Raw genomic sequence first — 25,217 nt, 5'->3', positions numbered from 1 at the left:
AAAGGCATAAATATGGGCTCGGAGGCCAAATCCCAGCTTTGTCTCTTACTTGCTGTGCAAACTTGGGCAAGTTATTTACTATCTCTAAGCCACCAATTAATTCATCTATAAAACGAGAAGATTTGTGTGATGATAAATTGAGAAAATGTAAATAAAGGTACTGGCATAAAATAGGCACTTAGTAAATGGCAGTGATTTTTAAAATATAAAATAGGTATATTGTTATATGTTATCATTAAGTTATCACCCGTATGCTGCTTAGATCATAGGAGTTAAAGTTGGGTGTTTGAAAGAAGTTCATTTACTTTGTAGCACTTTATGTGTCCATTCAATCACCATAACTGGGGATAAGTGGTGTAATGATCCAGGTGGGGTCTTTTGGGGCAGATGGGAAGCAAAAAATTAGAATGACAGCTAGTCTCAAGTACCTGGAAGTGCTACTCCCCAAGTCCTGGTTTTCACACAACTTGATCCCCAAGTCCTGGTTTTCACACATCACACATGTTGTGAATATTTTCTCTTAGGATAATTTCATACCAGGTATAAACCACTTACAAGATTTCTGTTCAAGAAATCCTGATTGGAAGAAATGAAATTTAGGAATGAGAAGGACCTTGTCAAAATCTTTTACTTTGGGCTGTTTACCTGTATTATGGTAGTGACTTTCTAAAAGTATGTGTGTGCATACATACCTCAGAGGATGGTGAAAAGTCTAAGTTAATATAAATCAATATAACATGCCAGAAAAAAAAAAAAATCAGTGTAGGAAGTTACTTTACAGAAGAAGAATTTTTTTTTTTTTTTTTTTTTTTTTTTACAAATTAGAAAAGCGTATTATGAAAACTACAGTTTTGGTCTATTCATTCTATCTATATGATATAGATTATACAGTTGAATAGGGGACACCTATGGAGATTAACAAGTCTAAAGAGAAAACTTTAAATCTCAAATACAGTGCCTATATTCACTTGATGGGCTATGATAGGGGCAAAAATAAACTCAAACCCCTGAATATACAAAATTTATTATCTTACACTTAAATAATTAAACTAAGTGATACACTTTCCAAGTACCTTTGTTGCTTAAGTGTGTAATTCAACATTTTTATTTTTATAATAACTATGATAATGGTATCAATGGACTTAAAGCATAGAAAAATAGTTTAATATTTCTCTTAGATTAGAAGCATTATTTTTCAAGCATATCTCCAGTATATTTTTAAGTATATCTCTGATTACAAAATGAATTTTTTAAGTTTCATGAGGCAGTCTACACTGACTCAAAAACTTTAGGGGGCAGGGGGGAGAGTTTAATACTTTTTCGTGCAATTATATGTGTTCCTCTAAATAAATTCACAGTCTTATATAGTATTCATATATTAAAAATAATACTTCTCCTAAGCAAGCAGATTCAAATTATAATTTTAAGGGAAACAATACCATTTGAGCATATCTTTTAAAGATAAAAACAATCAAATAGGATAGGGTCACAGAAAAATGTGGAGGCTTTGCTTTGTAAATGCAAAGGTAACGCTAACACTTTACTAAAAATAAATGATGTGGCAATGCCTACATTTATTTTCAAAATAAAAGTCATTTATTCTGTCACTACATTTTATTCCAATGACTTTCTATATAATGGTATATGCTAAGTGATAAATGTAGAAGTACTCTTTTTAAAGTGACAGACATTTCAAAGTGAACAAGAGTTTCCCAACCTACTAGCACTGAAAACTATATTTTAATGGTACAGAGGATTGAACTATTTGGGTTTTCTGTAAGGTATTTACATTTCAACTTGACACATAGGAATGATGCTATTCTTATACACAGGACAAAACTCTTTGCAAAGTAACTTTCATTATTCTCTGTAAACTTTGTTTTACGTAACTTTTTGCTTTCCTAATGTTTGTCACAAATGGAGACTGGAACAGTTTCAAGTCTATCCCATCATGAAAATATCAAGGTCCCCAATTCCAAATATCATTATATGAGACAAAATAAACCATACAAACTGATATTAGTAGGTCACTGATATAGCCACGAATGTTCTTTCTAACAACATGAGATGTATAATGACCTATAATTCCAAGTGTGTAAAGTTTTTTGCTTTTTTTTTTTTTTTTTTTTTTTTTGCTTACGCACCTCAGGGACTGAAACTCCTGAAGTGGGCAGAGTCTGCTGAAAAAGAGAAGTTCATATTAAAGCTGAAAAAAACAAAAGTCAAACTGAAAACAAATGCCAATGAAGTTCTTATATCACTACCCTCCTGTGAAATAAGTGAATAAATATAAAATGCATTTCCTTGTCAGATTTTTTCTGCTTAAATTCATTAAATACATGAGTAAATATCTTTTCACAAAATAAGGAATGCTCCAATGCAGAATGGATTAGATTGTGAATTACTTATCCAAAATGCAATTTCATCACCCAAAGCAGATTGATCAACATCCTTGGCTGGCTTCACAGACCTCTCTGAAACAACACGGATGTATTACATTTATATTTTGCAATAAGAACTCATCTCCAAGTCCCATTATGCTTCATAAACCATTCCTACTAATTTTTTAAGTTGCCCATTTACCCGTCCCAATTTTCCATTTTCCAGTCCAACTCTCATTCCTTCCTAAAAATACTCAGTGTCTTTTTCATGGAGACATAGCTTATGGTGTTGGTTTTATTTTGTGATTTTTCTGGAAATAAGAAAAGATATTCCATTAGTATCAGTAAAAAGTAAAAATATTATTAAATACGTAGAAAAATTTTCCTTGAGAGTAATTAGAAAAAAACAAAAAAGAGGAGGTTAAATACACTGAAGCTGGTCTTTGTGACAGTGCATTTTCAATTATCCACCACCCCTCCTTTTCTGAGTCACAGTGGGAAGCTTTTTTTCTGGCAAGAAACAGAAAAAAGGTTACCAAATTCCAAAAGTGTACGTCCTATGGGACTCAGAACAAATTTGGAAAATTGTTGACAAATCACACGCATAGTACTAGCCAAAGTTTTCCTGTGCTAAGCTGTGTGTGGTGAGGGGAAGTATGAAAGCTGAATGTGAAGCTAGGAGTTCTTAGACATTTGTGTGTCTCTGAAAAGGAGGGAGTGGTCAGCATTTTCGTTTCCTCCCCAGGAATGAGCTATTTGAAGGCAACTCTAAATGGATGTCCAAGATGGGTCTGAACAATCTGAGAACACAGATATCAATTGACTTCCTTATGCAGTATACTGAGATTAATGAAGAAGCAGGCCCCTTCATAGAGACTCATCACAGAGATGGACCAGAAAGATCCAATGCACCCAAAAGTGGATGAGAAGAAGGGGTCTAAGGCAGCCCTAGAGAAAATTAAAGTGTCCAGGAATGCAACTCCATTTTGAAGATATTTTTATAATATAAGTAAAAAAAAAATGTTGCAGCTGCAGATTTTTCATCAAAAGAAGTCATCAAGTCTGGGAGGATGAACTCCGGTTAACTATCCCATTAACGGGAGAACCTTATGGAATTGCTATTTCTAAGATGGATTGAAAACAGATTTAATAGAACTTTCATTGAAAGCTTTCTGATTTCAGTAATATTCTGGACTTTTGAGTCCAAGTCAGTCTACATAACACCTGGGGCAATGGGCAGTGGGAAGAATGTGCTAGCTTCAATCTAGGTCAGCTCAAATTTTTTTGTCAGCTTTCCTATTTTTCCTTCTTAGCTCTTAGTTCAAGCTTATATCTCAATAAACATTTTAAGACATGAATGTTGTTCTTCCAACTTTATTATAATATATAAATGTTTCTTCTCCCTCAAATCCAGATCAAATGTCTTATCCTATGATTCCTTATCCTATCTTAGGCCATAAGCCCAGGCAAGTCCCAGAGACTCTCAAGCAACCAACCTAGGATGTCCATCAAGCTGTCTCCACAGCGTGAGTCACAGATGCCTTTGACTTTTGGAAGAATCTATGCTCACTGTACATACGTCCATACCAAAGCAGCACAATGGAAAGCCAGTGAAGATTCTAGTTGTCAAAATGGTTCAGAGAAACAGCCAAGTGTGATGCAAAAATCTCGAATAGACACTGTCCACCCCACTTCAACCACTAAAAAAAAATCTATAAAAGACATTTTTGACATACTTTTAAGCATTTGAATATAGACAGGATAATGACTGATATTATGGAATTATTGTTAATATTCCTAGGTGTGATAATAGTATGGTAATTGTATAGAAAACTGTCCTTAATCTTAGAAGATACCTGCTGACATATTTAGAGATGTAGTGTTATACTATCTGTAATTTATTTGCAAAAGGTTGAACGCAGTAAAATATATATTTCTGCACATATGATGGCAAAATAATAATGTAGGCTGGGGATATACTGGATTCATGTGGCCTGATGTCACAAAAAGCAAAAACCATGCCAACTAAGATAATAAAAAGCCCCTTTAAAGCATTCTCTCCCAAAAAGAGACTGTAGGATGAAATTAAACCCTGGCTGGCACTTTGCTACCACCTGTGTGGAGAACTGGTAATATACAGATATTTAGGTATATGGGCTTCTTCCTTCTTAAGGTAGTAGGGGTACAGGTCATCTACTGAGGGTGAGGAATGTTGGCAGAGAGATAGTGACATGAAGAAAGCAAGGAAATAGTAGAGAGTTTGCCACGACCTCTCTGAGAATGGGAAAGCAGTTGACAAAGAATGAGTAACAGAATCAAGCAAAATTCAGAGCGAGTGGGGCTAGAAGTCATAAATATGTAAGAAAGCCACCAGCTCAGAGAATTTTCTCCAGCAACACTCAGACGTCTGAGAGCTACACTAAAAATTCACTCCAAGAATAGGAGTGATGAAACAATGTATATATATAAGCTCACTTATAATCAAGATGTGTAGGCAAAGAGTATATATTAAATTAACATGCCCATCAGTGGCTTACCCTCGAGTTATGATAAGAAAGCTATGGTATCTGGGTAAAAGATAAACAAGCAACTCATTAGAGAACAAATTCAGATATTATATTACTTCAACTATACTCTTCTGTATATGATTTTTAAATATCAAGGATGAGTAGAGTAAATGTTTTAGTTTTTTGAAAATTATCATGAGTGTATAATTCTAAATGTAATATATTTTTAATCAGAATTAATACAGGAACTGTATATTTGTATTTAATCAAATGTGAGGTGTGACTACAGAGGAATGTGATTGATTTTATTTAATCAGTATCATTTTAATATTAAATAGAATACACAGTACAGATAATTAGTTTAAAAGATGCATTTGTCTTCAGGGCACTTATTAAGTTCAACCTAATACCAAAGAATTTTTAAAAATCCTATTATTCTAAAGTATTGAGATATCTCTTGTCTTTGTAGTTTCTAACATGTAATCATTTTAAATTGACAATTTAATCCAAATTGTCATAGGGCAAAGAAAAATCTTTCGTGGAGAGATTGTTGGGAGGTTTGAGTTAAAAATATAAGAGCATAGTACTCACATTAAAAGGGTCATTAGTTATTTCAAGACTAAAGTAAAATTGACAGAATTATATGCTATACCTATATAGGAATGTTTATGTTTTTGAAAAATTGCTTTTATGCTTATTGTCTCATTGAATCCTCCTTCTAAGCCGAGATATTCCACTTCTCAGACTGAGAAACTGAAAATCAGAAAGATCAGACAACCAGCCTAAGAAAATAAAGTTAATGATGATATCCAAATATAATACTTCCCTGTCCCGGGCTCCATTTACTCAAACAACAAGTTCAATAAGAATTTCTTTTCTAACTTTCTTTCTAGCCATGTCTCTATTTTTTAAGTGATCTGAAAATCAAATTATTTTAAGACAGTGAACACTGGGAAGTATTTAGAGACCACAATATGCATTTGTTCTGCCTGAAAGAAGGGGCTTGAATATCAATATGGAGTAATTTAACACAGTAACTTCTAGGACTGAGGTAAACTGAAGTGGCCAAATAAAACTATTCTAAATAGCTGCTTTCCTTATATGCAATTGGATATCTCTGGCATCAAAAAAGAAGTGAGAGAAAGAAAAGCAAGTTTGCGAAAAGAACAATTGTCTTCCTAAAATTGTACCTGTCAGCCTGAAAGGGAGAAGTTGTTCTCTCACACTTGTTGATAAAATGTATCAAGGCCATCCCTACCCTATAGAAAGTAAACACATTTGATTTCGGTGAATTTTACTGTCACATTCCAGATTCATAATTTGTTTAACCTTTTATGATTTTGCAGGTCCTTAAGTGTATACACCACACATTTGAACACAATACAAATTTTATTTTATTTTTTAAGGATTTTATTTAGTCATTTGAGAGAGAGGGACAGAGAGAGACAGAGAGAGCACAAGCAGGAGGAGAGGCAGAGGGAGAAGTAGACTCCCGGCTGAGCTGGGAGCCCAACGTGGGGCTTGATCCCAGGACCTGGAGAGCATGATCCTAGCCAAAGGCAGAGCTTAACCATCTGAGCCACCCAGGCGCCCCACAAAACAAACTTTTAAAAGGAAGTGAGACTGGGGGCGCCTGGGTGGCTCAGTCGTTAAGCGTCTGACTTCAGCTCAGGTCATGGTCCCAGCATCCTGGGATAGAGCTCTGCATTGGGCTCCCTGCTCCGCAGGGAGCCTGCTTCTCCCTCTCCCACTCCTCCTGCTTGTGTTCCCTCTCTCGCTGTGTCTCTCTGTGTCAAATAAATAAATAAAAAATCTTAAAAAAAAGGAAGTGAGACTGAAATAATTTTTATGCTACAAATAATTTTTATAACCAATGATTATTTCAATGTATGGCGAGTCTTTCAATTAGAAGGATCATTAATTTTTTTTTTCAGCAGCACCTTGACATACCTAATTAAAATGTAAATACCAAAAATAAAATATTTTAGAAGAACACATATGGGATGCCTAGGTAGCTCAGTCAGTTAAGCATCTGCCTTCGGCTCCGGTCATGATCCCAGAGTCCTGGGATCGAGCCCCACATCAGGCTCCCTGCTTGGCGGGAAGCCTCCTTCTCCCTCTTCCATTCCCCCTGCTTGTGTTCCCTCTCTCTCTCTGACAAATAAATAAATTAAATCTTTAAAAAAAGGAAGATACACATATTATAATCTTAATTCAGGGTCCCTTGACTACCACTTCTCACTTGAGCCAAATTTTTAAGCCTGCACCAAATAAATTTAATGGTGAGAATATTTTTAATTGAGATCATTTCATTACCCTTATAATTTTAATTGCTCACAAGAATGTCTATTCTTATTCTTGTAAATGTGATTGTTTACACATATTTGCAGAGTTTAGTTCAGAAGATTTTGCACAGAAGGGATTGTGAGGCTCCCTCCTTAATTGCTCCCCCAGTATGCGTGCATGTTTGTGTTTAGAAAAGGAAGCACCCTGAGCCTTCAGGGAAAGCACACCTAGTGCAATGGATATTTGGAAAATTAAGGGGCACCAAATGTTTTCACTAAAAATGTTAAAAATATATCTTTATAGAGATATCCAAGTTTCAAAGATAGCTTTCTACATATAAAAGCGATCAGCAACAACTAAACCCTTTCTAATGTTATTTTTATTGTTATTGTCTTGCTTACTTGACTGGCTATTGAAATAAAACCATTAGAAATGTTATCCTACTTGGTTAGGTCTCATAAAATCATCAGAAGCCCATATGGTGAAGAAGGGTTCTTCAACTTCTTTTTAGCTCTGATCCATAGTAACAATACGTGTATATTTATGTGCTTGTAAAATAATTTCACAAAGACTACCTACCTTGGATGCCCCCCTCTCTGATATATTCTATTCTTTTCTCTCTTCACTTCTATTCTCCTCTACCTTGGTAATGGCTATTTTTTCCATTCCTTTTTGAAATGCTGATCTAGATCCCCTAAATGAATTCATGCCTCACCAACTGTTGGGGAATGCAGCATGAACACCAAAAAATGGGTTTAGAACATGGAATTTGGGTAGGGCATGTATTGCTTGTGCCACCTGCAAGTTGTGTGACTTTAGGTAAATTTCTTCAATCTCTCTATGCTTCACTTTCCTCACATGTCCCGTGGCATGATAATGATAGCTACCTTCCTGATTAAAAGGGTGTCTAACAAATTTAAGTTTCCAATGAATGGTAACTATTTTATTACCTTTAGAACATAAATGATTCCCCTCATTTCCACTGCCTGCCTAGAGCTCAGCAAAAAAGGACTTAATCACACTTTCTTCATCTGAAACTATGTTGCTCATGAATATATGGAACCAAAAGATTTACTTATTTATTTTTTTAATGAAATGTATATGTTAGGGCTGTTATAGGAGAGAGAAAGAAGGAAAGATGCAGGAGAGGAGAGAAGAGACCTAAGAGAGAAAACAATGCAGAAAAAGAGAGTGGGAGACAAGAGAGGCTAAGAAAAAGAAAAGACGAAAAAGTCTTCCTTGCTATACTCCTCAATCCCCAAATGGACCATGGGCATCAAATGACACCTACCATTTTGGAGAAGAATGTCCTTTCATTCAAAGAAAACAATGACATTGAGTAAGGAAGGATGGGAGCTGGTATCTAGACATGGCTTTAGTGCTGTTGTTGTTGGTTTTTTTTTTAAGATTTATTTTAGAGACAGAGAGAGTACAAGAGCACATGAGTGGAGGGGAGAGGGAGAGGGAGAGGGAAAGAATACTCAAGCAGACTTCCTGCTGAGTGCAAAGCCTGACTCAGGACTTGATCCCAGGACCCTGAGATCATGACCTGAGCTGAAATAAAGAGTTGGACACTTAAGCAACTGAGTCACCCAGGTGCCCCATGGGTTTAGCTTTTCTTTGAAGTATTGCAAAATCCTTAAACATCAGATTCAACCATCTTCAAAATACATTTCAAGATGAAATGCACATGTCTTATTGATTATTTATTTGTGTCAGATAATTCTTTAGAACTCTTACTTACGTAAAGATAATTAACACACCTATTTATGAGTACGTATGTATGTGTATGATTCTGTTTGTGATGCTTGGGACAGGGATCTGAGTGCAGGTGGTGGTTTTAAATAAAAAATCACCCTTAAAAAACCACATCTAATAGGTTAATATCTATTGAATTTTATGTGAATAAAATTAATCAATAATACTTCCTGATATGACTATTCTTTTTCTCAACATGATCTCATTCTCAAAATGTATCATGGTGGCTTTCTAAAATACAGAAAAATCACTGTAGGTAGTGAAAGAATATTGATAATAATATTTAGAATTAAAGCATTAGGCTGATAACTTTTCCTTTTCATCAATCTTGGAAAAGACCTCGAATTAAAAAACAAATAAGTTATAATGATATTTGTTCTTATCCTTTGCCCCTCTAAATATCCACTGATCTCACACCAAAGCATTTTCTAACCAGGTTAAAGTCCAATTCTGCACTCACATTAGGCTAAGATTCAATTGAGTTAAAATTTTACACTGACTGCCAGTCAACCTTATCATGAACTTTCATTATGTGCATGTAATTAATTGGGTCCAACGAACAATATCAGTACTGAGTTATAGACTCTTTTCCCCCGACCATATAATTAGAATATAATTACCCACAGGATATCAGAATGATGCAAAACCTTTCCTCTAAATGCGCCCTCATTAGGAAACAAGTCTCAATGTACATTTATTCAATCAGTGTGAATTAATTAAAATGTTACTGAAATAAAAGAGGGCAGCAATAAAGAGTATCTGACATCTATTAAGAGACTATCACTTGAGATCTGCATGCACAGTTTATATTTAAACCCATTTAGCTCAAGTAGGAACTTGGCCGTGTAATGTTATATACATTCAGTATACTAGGAAATCTGAGTAAATGAATCAGCATGTGTTACTGTTCTTGAAAAGAACATAATATGCAATGCACACAAAATCTTAAAGGGCCTGAGCAGGATTCTAGAAGCCCCTTTATTCCCTGAGGAGTCCATAAAGATGTTATCATTACATAGTGGTGGACAGAAATCATGTTTAACTCCAAGTATCCAGGAAAATAGTTGTTCATCCCACACTTTTCTACTACAAATCTGGCATGTTTGTTTTGATATGGCTTAGGAGATAATGGTCAGAAAACCCTAGACTTAGCAAAGAACTAATTATTATTTTTTTAATAAAGAAAATAACCTCCGTTACTTAAGCTAGCTCAAGGTATTTCAATAGCATATTTTCCGTAAGCAGAACATTCATATCCACCTAAGACTATAATCTTTTTAAGAGGATGCATAATATAAAATACTCAGATTATATAAAACATGGAAAAAACAGTAAATGCATAAAGAAACCAAAGGGCGTATGCTGCTGATTCATGTAAAAACGTTCTCCTTAAAAGCTATTTACCTTGGTTTCTCTAGTACCTGGCATACTGTCACATACAATAAAAGATTACTGAATAAACTAACAAATAAACAACCCTAATACAAAGGAATACTCACCAATATTCAAGAACAGTATCAGAAACAGTAGCAAAAATTTTAAAAAGCTACATGCAACACAAGCTTTCTATGTTATCACATAATTCCTCAGACAGTTTTAGCTTTAGAAATAGGTTTTGTAAAACTTAGTTCTGATAATCAGTATTTGGCATTCATTCTTACATATAAACAAGTGCCACTTTAAAATGGAAATACTGATGAGCACTAAGATAAATAAAGCTATTTACAAATTGCTACTTTTCATATGCTCTTTAGGAACAAACTCTAATCAGTTCTTATTATTACTTTTTTAAAAAATATATTAATTCCATAAGATCATACGTATTTTTAAATGTTCTGAATGCATGTTATATTTACAAAACAGTATAATGTTCTACTCAGATATTAGACTAGTTTTGGGAGAGACCAACATATGAAAGAAATAATGAACTCACTCTAAGTAAAAAGGAGATTGTCTCACACAGGCCTGCTTTATTTTTAACATAAAATTTTCTGTAGAATTTCAGTGACAAAGACTGAAGCTGCTGCTATAATTTCTTGCTGAAAATGCTGTTATTTGAGTAGCATTGAGTAATCACCACATAAAAAAAAAAACTACTAATAGAATAGCAACAATTTTTAAGTTCCATTTAGTAGTAAACATCAATTTTTATTTTCTGAGCTAGACTAAGAATGAATATTTATGATTTTTTACATGGACTACTGTATTGCTTAAACTGTATTTTTAAAAATCAGATTTTAAATATAATTTGACATCCAGAGAAAAATGTCTTGATTCTCCTCAGAATTCTGAAATGTTCCCTTTAAGCTCTCTACCTGCAATGCCATTTTATTTTAAATATCAGGCATTTCACAGTACCATCTATTGGATATTTTATATAAGTACAATAACATAACAATCACAAGTTTTCTGAAATTTAGTAATAATTATAAAATATTTCAAGTGCCACTCCAGAAACTAAACACAACGCTCATTAGACATCCACTAATATTACCTCATCTTCACATACTTTACACTCAATTTTATTAGCTTGTAACAGTAAGATTTAATTACCATGTGTTATGAATGATTTTTAAAAATAAGCCTCCATGCCACATACCCATTTTAATTTGTTATTGGATATTTATGTCACTGTCTGATGTATTTTCTTCCTGACTCAAGAGAAAGTGATAACTGATGGGGATAAAAAGAGACAACTGATTGTGATTCATTAATTCAGTCAATATTTGTTGAACATCTAATATTTGTCACAATGAATTAGGTGCTAAAGATAAAGAGGTCTACCCTTTCATGTGAGCAATGAGAGTGATGGCAGAGGGGTCAGTGAGCACAGGGAAAAGCTTCACAAGAAACAATTTAAGTTCAGTTCCTGATGTGACCTTGAGGCCTCTGTGGGACATCCAAGAGGAAAGCCACAGGTGAAGCTGAGTATTTGGATCTTGAGGGGTCAGAGGGAACAAGCTTACACAGATGTATTCAAAAGTGGTAGTTGGAGTCATGGAATTGGATGAGATAATCTACAGCGAGCATAATGACGTTAAGTATATAGTTAAAAATGGAAACATATTTAAGAATAGAAGGAGGACCAGGAATTTAGAAATATGGATCTAGTGTGGCTAGAGAGGTAGCATAAAACCAAGTAGAAACGTGTGAGGTGAGTGCCACAGTTTGAGAACAGAGCACTTAAAATACTCTCAATACTGCAGGGGATTCAAAAAAAGAGGATTCTTGAAAAGGGGGTCTAGTGGATGTTGTTGGTAGCCCAAAGCAGATCCTTTGTCACCTGGCCAAAATACCTATCCCCCACTGCTACGAGTGTGGACCACTGAGAATTCCCAATTGTCACATTTTCTGAAGAGTTATTCTTTACTCCAGGAGCAGGCTCTCTGGAGAGCAAGCACCTCCTATGCTGGAGGAAGCCACTGCTAATGAATGACTGATAATGGGTTAGAAAAAGCCAGCCCCTTGTCTTAAGTTAAGAACAACTTTATGGTTTGATTTTATGCCAGAACTCCCAGGGTTTAGGCCAACGCTTACACTCTCCCTATAACCCCTTTCTTGCACAAAGCTCCCTTCCTCTCCTGTTTCCTCCCTCCCTTGCAGATGGTTTTATAAAGAAATATTCCTCCCTCTCTAAATCACAAACAGCTAAACCCCCGGTTCATGCTCTGCTCCTTGGGAATCCAACCAAAAAGAGTGCCACTGGATTTGGGACAAACAGCAAGAATAGTTTTCTACCCTTTTTATAGTCAGGAATTAGAATACTGTGAGTTAAGGTAGAAGGAGGAGGAAAATTTGACATGGTGAGTGTATCTTCACAGCTGCATATACTTATGGCTGCATTAAGACGCAGACAAGGTCACATCCATATACAAATATAGAAAAATAGCAGAAAAGAACAGCTATCCCTCTAGTGTGAGTTTAAGGGCAGACACATCACTAAGAGTAGAAACAGAGAAGTTCTAGTGCTGGACTCAAATCATGGTGCTGTCTAGTGCTATCTATCACAAGCATGTTAGGTGACACTTTATTTGAGTGTTTTAATTGGAAATTAGTCAATATATTGTGGGGCAGATGCCATGAAAAGAGAAAAATGGCGAGAAAGAGAAGAAGAAAGTGCTAGAATGAAAGAAACTGGAGGGTTACAGGCATTGGTGACTCCAGGATGTTGGAGTAATGCTAACCAAATGGAAGAATTTAAGAATATTTGAGGTTGGGGTGAAATAGGAATAATATTATAGGGAATAGAATGTGGTGTGGTGAGCTGTATTCCTACAGGATTTGGGTTTCCTTGGGAACGTGAGGCCAAATCGGTTAAAGCTTCTGTGAGTATTAGCAACAGAATTTGAAATGATATATTTTACCATCTAGACTGAAAGGCAAGGAATGAGTATGGCAGCCTCAAAAGAATTAAATAATCTTTATTCTACAGAAAGGGGGGAATATAGGTTGAACTAAGGAAAAAAGACAAAAGAGCGTCAAAAATCACTGCATTGTGCATGAAATTGGTGTACAGACCAAAAGTTCTAAATGAATCAATTCTTGCTCAGGTTTCAAGTTGAAAGTTGAAAACAGACAAGTTATTTTTAATAGTAAAACAGAGAAAAGCATGTATATAAATACTTTATGATCACCACCACTTCATCTGGAATCATTAAAACCACAGGTTACCTTTGCAAGGTGGAATTTATCCTTAAATGTCTAGTGGTGAAGGGATCTGATTTTTATTGCACTCAAAATTTAAGAGTCAGAAGAGAGAAATGATTTAAAGTATTTATTTCTACTGTAATGCAGTTAGTTCTGGATATTTGCCCTGCCCTAACCCCAATCTTCCTTTGGAGGGCATAAGCAGAAATACCAAAACAGAGGTTCACATATTTGGGAACATTTATGCCACACTTTGTGGAAATCGTGTCTCACTGGATAGAAAAGGTATGATCTCTGACTTGTTTTAATATGTTTTTCTCAATTATTGATGAGTTATATTTTTAAATTATTTTATAGTTATTTGCATTAATTTTATAAAACAAGGCTTTATTTGTTATAATGCTTGTTTGCCCTGATTTGTGGTTTTGGTCCTTACCATTTTTAAAAGAAATTTTTGATTGGTCAAGTCTGTCAACATTTTCTTTAATGTCTTCCTTTTAGGAAGAAGGTCAAAAGGCAAAAAAAATAAATCTTTTTATAGGTCAAAAATAAACCTTCAATCCATGTTTGATTTATTTTGGAGTAGGTATAAAGTGGAATTTATCTTAATTTACTTTCCATATGGCTACACAGTAATCTCAACACAACTGATCCCCACCATCCCCCTCCAGATTTAATATGTGGCCTTCATCATACACTATATTACTACATATAGTTTACTGTGTTTTAGACTTTCTACCAGGTCCTTATATCTTCTAGAGCCACTATTACGTTATTTTGATCACTGAGATTTTAATAAGCATAATCTTAAGGTTTGCTAAACACAGGTCTTTCCTGGGGCACCTGGGTGCCTCAGTTGGTTAAACAGCTGCCTTAAGCTCAAGTCATGATCTCAGGTCCTGGGATCAAGCCCCCTATCGGGCTCCCTACTCAGTGGGGAGTCTGCTTCTCCCTTTCCCTCTGCTGCCTCTCGCCCGCGTGCTTTCTAATAAATGAATAAAATCTTAAAAAAAAAACAAAACAGGTCTTTCCTTACTATTGTTTATGGTTTTAAAATGTATTTGTGCATATTTTTTTTTTTAAGATTTTATTTATTTATTTGAGAGAGAGAATGAGATAGAGAGAGAGCATGAGAGGGGGGAGGGTCAGAGGGAGAAGCAGACTCCCTGCTGAGCAGGGAGCCCGATGCGGGACTCGATCCTGGGACTCCAGGATCATGACCTGAGCCGAAGGCAGTTGCTTAACCAACTGAGCCACCCAGGCGCCCGTATTTGTGCATATTTATTCTTCCCCGTAAACTGTGGAATCATTTTGCCAAGCAAAAAATAAATAAACAAATATTATTTGCGAATCACATTAAATAGACGAGTGAATTTGAAGAAATGTTGGTTCTTTTTAGCTTAATCTGATTTTCTTCAGTATACTTAGACCTAAGAAAATTTTTTAATTTTTTCTTTAGGGATAGCACCTTGTTGCTATTCTACTTGCACTAAAGGAGATTTTCTTAATCCTCTCCTTCAGATCAGTTGTCCTCAAAAGTTGATTCTTCCCTATATAGACACTGATATATTTTAGTTTCTGTTAAGGTATTTTTTTTTCTCAACCTTGCAGTTATTCCTTTTAAATCAATATATTATAAAGTAGATATTTTCTTTAGTATTCTCGATCATGTAAAACAATTGCTGTTAACTTCTGCTCAATACAATAAATCTTCATGAATGACATCCATCTAACTTTTAACTACTATGTTTCTTTCTTTTTTCTTTTAAAGATTTTATTTATTTATTTGACAGAGAGAGAGAGACAGCGAGAGAGGGAACACAAGCAGGGGGAGTGGGAGAGGGAGAAGCAGGCTTCCTGCGGATCAGGGAGCCCGATGTGAGGCTCAATCCCAGGACCCTGGGATCCTGACCTGAGCCAAAGGCAGACACTTAACGACTGAGCCACCCAGGTAGCCCTGCTTCTTTCTTTTTTCCTGTGGCAGAATTATTACTATTTTATTTTTATTTTTTTTAAAGATTTTATTTATTTGATAGAGAGAGACACAGTGAGAGAAGGAACACAAGCAGGGGGAGTGAGAGAGGGAGAAGCAGGCTTCCTGCCGAGCAGGGAGCCCGATGCGGGGCTCGATCCCAGGACTCCGGGATCATGACCTGAGCCGAAGGCAGACACTTAACGACTGAGCCACCCAGGCGCCCCAATTACTATTTTATTTTTGCAACAGGTAGACTTCTTTATACTAAAATGCACTTTGGCCATAAGCCATCAGTCTGCATTGACAGTTATTATAAAAAAGAGAAACCAAAGGAAACAAACACTACTACGATTATAGCAATATTGTTGAGGCGTAGTGCCCTCCCGATACAATTTGCTATGGAAGAAATTAATCTCAGATCTCAGTAGCAACAGTAACAATTAAAAGTGTTTCCGCTAAGTGAATGATTTGTTTTTATGTTGTGAAGACTGCAAGACTATATTTCCCCTCTTTTCATGAGGCTACTAAGAAACTCAGGGACAAATTTGCAAACTACTTCTGTCAACTTTTTTAGGATATTAGTGATACGAATTTCTAAGTCTAATTTGATTTCGGTGTACATTTATTGTTTTAGATTGCTGCTTACTTATATAAGCTGCTTTGAATGTTATTGGTAATAAGTTGTAGAATAACTTAATTCATTAATACATAATTGCATATACTCACTTTTGAATCAGGTACATACAAAATATTCTTTGCTTTAGCCTATTTCCTAGATTTTAGCTATCAAATATGTTTTATTCTTCTTTAGATAATGCTAATTTTTGCTTACATGATTTAGATTTCCATCAGATTTTCGATTAATTGAATTTCCAGTTTATGTCATATCAGCCTTTTGCTTTTGCTTTTCTATAAACCATGACAAAATTAACAGACTCCAAGTTTGTTTCCTTAAAAAAATTATTATAATTTGCTCTAGGTACAGCTACATGTTAGGCATAAAATATCATAGAAATGTGGAAAAATATCTTTGCAGCCCTATTAAAAAAAAAACAAAACTAAAAATAGTATTTTAGAATCCTAAAAATAGAACTCTATCATACTCAGTTAGGTAGAAACAAATACAATTTGCTGCAATATAATGATTTTTTTTCTTCTAGATTCGACCTTATTTGAAAGTATACATATTCTATATTATATAGCCTAAGCTACCACAAAGATGGGTTCTTCAGAAACCTCTAAAATCAATCTAAGAAAATGTAACAGATAAATGGTTCATCTCATAAGTGTAGATGATGGAATCATCACTTAGTGAGGCAGGGTCCTTGCCCATTTCTTATCCTATGTACCTTTAAAATAAAAATACATGAAGACTCTGTCCAACCAAAATGGATGTACACATATTTTATAAACATTATAGAGCTTTAATGCTTAAATGTGTTCCTCACTGGAATTTGAGTCAGAAAACCATTGGCAAAAAATAGAGGAATGTTCAGAATTTAATTCTACATATTTTTTAAAAATAAATAAATAAAAAGCAGCTATCTTTTATGAATAATAACATAAAAATGAGTCTGAGTTAGATTTTCGAAGTATGGAAAAAATTAGATTCTTTTTTGCCTATCATTACTATGATGACAATTATGAATTGATCTATAATGAATATTAATTAAATGGATATTAAGTAATGGCATTGATGAAACATTTATTGAGCACTGACAATGGGCTTTGTCCCCACTCTTTAGACAAAAAAGAAAATTGCACAGGCACAAACCCATGGTACATTACATAAAGAATTTCAAGAAAATAGATGACTTCAGTAACTGTGGTTAAAGGTTAAAGAGGTAAATGCAAAGAAGGGAGAAGCAGCTGAAATGATGTTAAATAAAAACTGAAGCTCAATGCAGCAAGTCACATCCTTAGCCAACTGTTCACACCTCTCCACCAGACTTCTGGGAGCCCTACAACTAGTATAGGAAGTTAAGGTTCCAGAGCATTCAAAATCCAAATTTCAGAATCACAGGGAATTCAAACATCTCTCCCCCTCCTTAAATTGGCTAATGTTTACTATTGAAATTGTCATTATTAACTGTTCTGGTTGCAGTTAAGTGACAGATAGAGAATACAGAAAGAGCCCATAATAGCTGGACTGTGAGGAACATACACACATGCCGTGCTTTCACACTCTAAAAGAACTTTTGACATCATTGAGGAGCAATGACTTGATTAAACACATACTTTCAGGAAAGATTTAACATACCCGATGCTACGCAAGGCTTAATCACCATATCTACAATGCATAATTTAGTAGAATTCTTATAATTGTAGAAGAGCAAGCAAGATTGGAAGAAGAGAAGGTAATATAGACATATGGTTCTCCAAGGGTGTTATATGTAGAGATGTGTGGACTGTGTATTTCAGCAACACCATGTTGTCCAAGTTTTCAGTCACAGTAAAGAAGTGAGGTAGTTGGAAAAATGTGAATCAAGTCTAAGGATATGTCTAGAAATCGTATTAACCAAATAGCTTTATTTTCCTTTCTCTGAGTTAACGAGCTTCATTATTGATTTTGTTGGCATTCTTTGAGGTTTATTTAAGGTAATACAGAATATTATGACAAGAATATATTCTGGGGAGAAGAGACCACAATTGGTCCAAAAGAGGCACAATACTGAACATACACTTTATTTTTAACTATATCACCTTCTGCCAATGAATACTATTTTGACTGTATATTCTGAAAATATTATCTTTGTTTAAACATAAGATAAAATTATCATCTAAAATTAGTTACTTAAATGTTTAAATTAATAGTTTTTTGTTTTGTTTTAAGAAACATTCCAAACATTATGTTCCTGATTTAGAAATGTTTATAGTACAGAAAGAACTAAACAACTGTGAAATCTGATTCATGTGTAGAACAAAATAATACAGTATGAGCAAAACAAGGATACTTTGCAATATCGATTACAGAGTAACCAGGAAAAGCCATTCTTCATAAAGATGTTCACTAAGGTGTTACATATCATAACAAAATAAATAATTGGAAACATGCTAGGCATAAACATTATTTCAACTAAATTATGATATCTTCATTTAATAAGACATTATATAGCCATGAATAGCAATGTTCCATAGTATATAGAAACACATACATTTAAGGATATTAGTTTAAGTATAAAAATAAGTATAAAAAAATGATATATCAAGTTTAAGTACAGATATGTCAAAAATATACATCTAAGAATCAAGAGGAAGCTTTTAATAGTGCTTCCATTTATATATTAATAATTGTTCTTTATATCTTATTCCAATTTTTAAATTTTTTGTCTTAATTTTTATGTTGTTTTTATAAATTTTATTTTATAATAAATGGTTAAAATTTATTTTTTTAAATTCCAACATAATACTTAAAATAACAGTAATAGTAGGTGATATCAACCGAACACTCACTATGTACTGGGCATACTTCTAAGCAGTTTTCATGAATTAAATTGTTTAATTCCATTTTACAAATGGAACACAGATGTACGAAATATGAATAACTTGCCTCATGTTACAAAATTAGTGAAAAGGCCAGGATTCAAATACAGAGTGTATATTACCACACAGTATTGTAACATGGCTGAACCAATTTATTCTCCCACCTGCAATGTATGAACAATCCACTTGCTTCCTATCCTTTCCAAAGCCTAGGATTTTTAATTGTCTTAATAATTCTGAGGGGTGTGTAGTGTTATCTATTGAGATTTAAACATGTATTTTCCTGACAGAGTAAAGATGGTGTGCATACATTTATATGTTTATAGGTGATTTGTGTATGTGTATTTTATTCAAAGCCTATTTTAGGTCTTTTGCCCTTTTGGATTGGATTGTTACTTATTATTTATTTACATGAGTTATTTTTATATTCTGGGCACAAATCATTTGTTACCAGTCTGTAACCCTTTGAAGGAAACAACTTGCCCACAGATCCAGAGTTCATGTGCAACTTAAGTTTTTCTAGTCTCTATCCTTTCTGGTCATCACTATCCCAAGCTTATCTCTGCTTTCTTTCTCCTCAATTGATCTTCTGTATCTCACCTCATTTCTAAAACTTTTCATTGGGCTTTCTGAATCTTTGCTTAAAATAAACAAATTACTGTTTTTCTTTCTAAGTCACTGCCACTTTCCCTAGTACATTTCTGAAAAGAGGTTGCTCATTCTCTCAACCAGTACTTGTTCTATAGTTTTTATGGAAATCTCTCGGCTTTCCATCCAACTCATCATTCTTGCGGACTCAGAGTAGACTATCTCTTATCATTTGAAACTCATGGAACCTCATAGTTCTCCCCGCTATTCTTATTCATTATGATTATACAGCAACCATTTCATCAAGACCCTATAATTATCTTGGGATGTTTTAGGGACAACATACAATAAACTATCCCCAGAGTTACTTGACCTCCTGATAGCTAGTGAACCTCCTCTCCACACAGGGTGAGCCTCCCAGACCCATGGCTGCAAACTGGATTTTACCGTCCTCTGGAACTAATCTACTCTGAAATCAAATCAGACACTCTAATTCCACTTTCTGCTACAATCTTCTCTCCTGATTCCCTCATTTTCTTACTCTGTTGGTGTTTCTCATTGTTCAAATCACAATCCTGTATTTATACTCTCATATCTCCTGTGCTCCCAGCTTTATTTTTTCCTCCCAGCTTTAAATCTATTTTAGATCACACTGCTACCAGTATTTTCTTTCTAAAACCTGATAATGTAGTCCTCTATTTATACTGGATAAGCCCAACTCCTTGACAAGACAGGACAGACTTTCCACTATCTCAGACCTTATCTTGTCCATCTCTCCAAGCCTCACCTCTATATATAACCCTTAATTAACATTTCTTAGTTTCAAGATCTCACTCTGTCCTCTCTGGTTGCTGAGACTACTCATATGGCATTCACTGTGCATTTGGCGGTCAAATCCCCACTTATTATATTCTTCAAACGTAAGGCATCATTTCTTTAAGAAAGTTTTCATTTACTCTTTGAATTACCCTCTGGAAGAATTAAGAGTCTGTTCTCTAGAGCCCCTATAAGTTAATATTTATCTTGCCATAATATGTAATCTGCTTACCTGTCTTGACCAACAGAGTGTAATTTGTAGGAAATAAGATAAATGCTCTTATCTGGATTTTTAGCTCCAGTAACTTAAAAAGACAATGGAAAGAAGAAAGGAAGAAGCAGAGAGAAAAAGATGGTAAAACAAAAGAATCTTGCACTGCAGATATTGTATATAAAAATAATGCACAGAAATTATCAGTAATGACCTTAAAATAAAGACAGTCATTATAGTATATAAACAGTAGATACTTATCTCTAAAATAAACTCTGGTTTAGGGGCACCTGCATGGCTCAGTTGGTTAAGCATCCGACTCTTGGTTTCAGCTCAGATCATGATCTCAGAGTTGTGAGATTGAGCCCTGCTTCAGGCTCTATGCTCAGTGCAGAGTCTGCTTGGGATTCTTTCCCTCTTTCTCTCCCTCCCCCTCTGCACCTCCCCCTGCTTGCATGCTCACCTGCGCATGCTCTCTCTTTCTCTCTCTCTAATAAATAAATAAAATCTTTAAAAAATAAACTCTAGTTTAAAGTAATCAACATTATATCATCCCTATATTTATTAGCTTTACTAGCATATATTGATACAGAAAATGACTAATAATCAATCCCTTATTTAGAAAAAAGGAATCTTGCTTTTAAATAATAATGTACAAAAATCATTCTATGCATGGAGAAAACTAAATTAAATCATGGAGCTAAATATAATAAAAATGATTTTTATGATGATCTGCTTCATTTCACTGTTCAAAAATAAAGTTTAAAATGCCACTTCCCCATGAGACATCTCAAATTTTCTTTTGTTGAGAGTGAAAGAATCAGTGTAATAAAAGCCTCCCTCAAACTGAAGAATCATTATAAAAACATGTACACTCTTAGAGACCCAATGTGACTGATCATAAAAAAATAATATAAAACCTGGAATGAACATACCGACTACACTACAGTTCTAGAGAAGTTGATCAAATTTGTAGCTTCCTTTACAAAATTACTCTAAGAATCAAAGGGACTTTATCTAGCCTATTTCATTGATTTCTGTGATCTAACAAATTTATGTACTATTGAAAATAATTTTAGAAGTTCTGAGGCCATTATAATGAAGAGAAATTTATGGATGGGATAGTAATAAAGTTATGGATTAGCACAAAGAAGTAAATAACATAAATACATGCATCATTGCCAAATGTGGTATGCATTTACCTCTGTGCATTCTAAGGATAGAATATAAAACATGAAAGTAATAGATCCAGGCATTCTGTTTTATCCTAAATGCATATATGGAACCTTCTTTTTTTTTTATTTAATTTAAACACAATGCCTGGATCTATTGTATTCAGCCTTTCTTGGGGGGGGGGGGGGGGCAGGGGGCTAACATATGTGTGTGTGTGTGTGTGTGTGCAAATAATAAATATGTAATAATATATAATTTTAAAAAAACCCATAACGGTAATAGGATTGATAGGGTACAAAAGATAACAAACCACAATAAAGAGAATTGAGAAGGATTTCTGTTAGGTAATGAAGGCATCTCTAAAAACATAGCTTTTGTTGTTACAACAAGGAGTCTTATAGGATTTTTAAAATGTCTTTCAATGTAGGTTAATGACATAATGGTGAGTCCGAATAAAATTAAAGCAATTCAGTAAGGGACTAAAACAAATGGACCAAGTCTGTCTTTGGTTGGGGGTAAAATGTAGAACATAAAAGAACATAAAAGGTGCATTTCATGCTTATCAGGCCATGTTCTACATGAAATTATTACAATTTTTTGCATTGTCACTTTGAGATTGGACAACAGAAATTTCCGAGTTCAATCTACAAGGAGAATCAAGAATATATTTTTTAATAGATTCCATTCAAAGGAGAAATATTCATTTTAGCAATCAATTGGGAAGGATTAATGGCCTTTTATGGAAATTAAGTTGTTTATCAAGAGTCCCCACTGAATAGATTGGAATCACTTTCCATTTGTTTGGAGGCAGGATGAGGCAAGGCCTTCAAGAAATCTGCCTTTGTAAACAGTTCTGAATTTTCTTCGATATGACAGTAAATGGACCATGAGTGTCATCATTTTTGCTGGAAGATTTTTCAAAGAAAGCATTATAAGTATTCAAAGACAGTCATAGGAGTATCTTGACAAAAATCTCTAAATTACATAAATTTTAAGCAATATGGTTTTTTTATAATACTCTCGAAATATGCCAGAGATTAACTGCAATCCCAGAAAACAGTGATTATATCTGATGTCTAGACTCACTGGTCACATTTCAATTTTAATTTCGGAGTAGTTGGTTTCAATCCATTTTTATGGCAATAGGCACTATCAAGACCAATTATGTGTGGAAGCCGTTGGTAGTATATGCCAATAAAAGTGTGTCATCAGTGCAAAGAAGGTGCTTACCTTGCTAATCTCCATAACAGGTGAGCACATATCTACTGAATCATTAACTTGAAGTTAATAACAAGTGCTGGGGAGCAATTGGGAGGCTGAGAAATGTGATGCAGGATTTTTTAAAAGATAAATAACACCTAAAAAGATGTTCTAAAATATCAAAAGACTGCTGCTGTGGACCTTGACCTTGTAGTGTGTTATTTAGATGCTTCATCCAGGAATTAAGCTCCGTATTAAGTTTATGTCACTCATTCAACAGCTAATTCCTGACTATATAGTCAAGGCAAGGGGAAAAAAAAATCTCAATAAAAATAGGTATCTTAAGTTCTTCATTTTATATTTCCTAGAATAGAGATAGATTTCTTCTATTCACGTCCATCCTGCAGTGATTCTGAACCTCACCTGCTCTTCTTCAAGAACATCAGCATGAGAAAATGGGACTCATAATTTTTAAGAAGGAAAGTGTTATTGAAAAATAAAAAGGAAAACAGGATTATATTATTTGTGAAAACTAATGATATTCTTTAAACAAAAGTTAAAAATTTACAATGGGTGATATGGTGTGGAGTTATTCCTGGGATGTCAAATGAGAGTTTACAAATTAAAAAGTCTCAGAGCCCATCAGTCAGAACAGATTAAGCAATTATGTGGGCAGAACAACTGCATAATTCCTTTATATTATTAGTATTTCAATAGTTAACGGGTCCAATAGTAGTATGAGTATTTATTCCAGGCTAAAAAAGTAACCTTTAATTTCTACTTAGCAAGGCAGGGGAAATTTTAAAGTAAAGAGATTCAGGCTGATTTATTAACATATACAAAACTCCAAAAGCTTTAGAAAGTGGGTGTACTTAAGAGAACTACAGTTCTCTTGATTTCTAGTATGCAACTGGCATATGAGGGTTTAGGTGAGTTGATCTAGTTAGAGCCTTGCTTAACATGCTAGATAAATTGGAATTCAAATAGAGAATTACTGGATATTTACTTATTTTAAATATGTTAAAATATTTAAGCAGGAAAATACTAGATTGCATTTTGGCAAGTGGATCCATTCTGCTTCCGCAGAATGAAGAACGTATGGAATGGAGGCAATTCAGTAAGGATACCATTAGGACAATCCTGGAGAACGATTTGTGATGGTGACGTGTGAGGCAGTTACAGTTGGGCTGAAGAAAAAAGGATTGAGAACATTAGAATAGGCCGCCCAGTGATTAATCTGATATTTACGATGAGTCATCAATGATAATTCTTAGGTTTCTGTCTTGGGAAAGTTAGGATATGAATGTTCTAGTTACCAAGATAAGACAAACAGGACAGGGAGAGGACCTGTTTTGGGATTTGGAGAAAGGGTGAGAATGATGAGTTCAGTGCATGAGTTTTGGGGTGATTCTTCTTGGGTTCCAATTCTGGTCTGTCACCTCATAGCCATGTGACACAGGAAATCTATTAACCTCTCTGTTTCTCAGTTTACTCATAAATAAAATGGAGATAGTTATAATATTTATCTTATGGTGTCATTTTGAGGATTAAACAAATTCATATGTATCATTACCAGTGACCGCAACCCCTTCATAATCTCAGTTTGCTACCCCACTCACTCTCACAACCTGACACCGATAACCTTGATTTCAACAATCTTGGATTCAACTATAATCTACAACATATTCTTCCTAACACCCATTATTGTACCTCCCTCTTCATGTCCTTACTTCCCTCACCTCCCAGCTTAAATTCCATGGTCAACCCTTACACTCACTCTATTGCATATACCCTGAACTCCCTGGTTACTCTCTCTTTTTATCATATTTAGCAAAACACAGTCTCCTTAAGGCTAGGCTATGCCTATTCTACTCCTGGAACTAGAATAAAACTGGAGAAATATGACTGAATGTGACCAGAGAAATATACTCATCCAAGCTTACTGGTTTTATTCTAAGTTTATGATGATAAACAAGTGGCTGCTCATTACTCCCTGCCAAACAAATGGTATTTCCTTGATCCATTAAGCTCCCACTTTCCTCAGTGCCTGTTGTGTGACTTCTTCCCAATCCTCAAACTTCTCAAACATTTTATACCATCCTTGCTCTCAGCAACATCCCAGGTTCCTAATTCTCTGAGAAAAGAGAAGTGTGACATATGTTTTTGTTCATTGCTGTCCCCTCAACAATTAC

General features: G+C 34.6%; 1 protein-coding gene across 12 annotated transcripts in view; it reads right to left on the bottom strand.

Annotated features, from left to right (window-relative positions):
- The window catches only part of DGKB (diacylglycerol kinase beta), a 794,581-nt gene that overhangs the window by 483,664 nt on the left and 285,700 nt on the right, over window positions 1-25,217 (bottom strand). For 8 of the 12 annotated variants that reach the window (XM_032402009.1, XM_032402007.1, XM_032402005.1 and 5 more), the window contains one exon: window positions 2,145-2,180. The exons of 2 other annotated variants lie outside the window; for them this stretch is intronic. In XM_032402009.1, coding sequence (XP_032257900.1) covers window positions 2,145-2,180 — 36 coding nt within the window. The remainder of the gene's footprint in view (window positions 1-2,144; window positions 2,181-25,217) is intronic. 2 more of the 12 variants (XM_032402010.1, XM_032402012.1) reach the window with 1 other exon arrangement.

This window comes from Phoca vitulina, unplaced genomic scaffold (genome assembly GCF_004348235.1).
Source record: "Phoca vitulina isolate PV1807 unplaced genomic scaffold, GSC_HSeal_1.0 scaffold4, whole genome shotgun sequence".
NCBI classification, from domain to species: Eukaryota; Metazoa; Chordata; class Mammalia; order Carnivora; family Phocidae; genus Phoca; species Phoca vitulina.
Note: the sequence above shows the minus strand (reverse complement) of the source record. Positions and strands in the feature narration are given on the sequence as shown.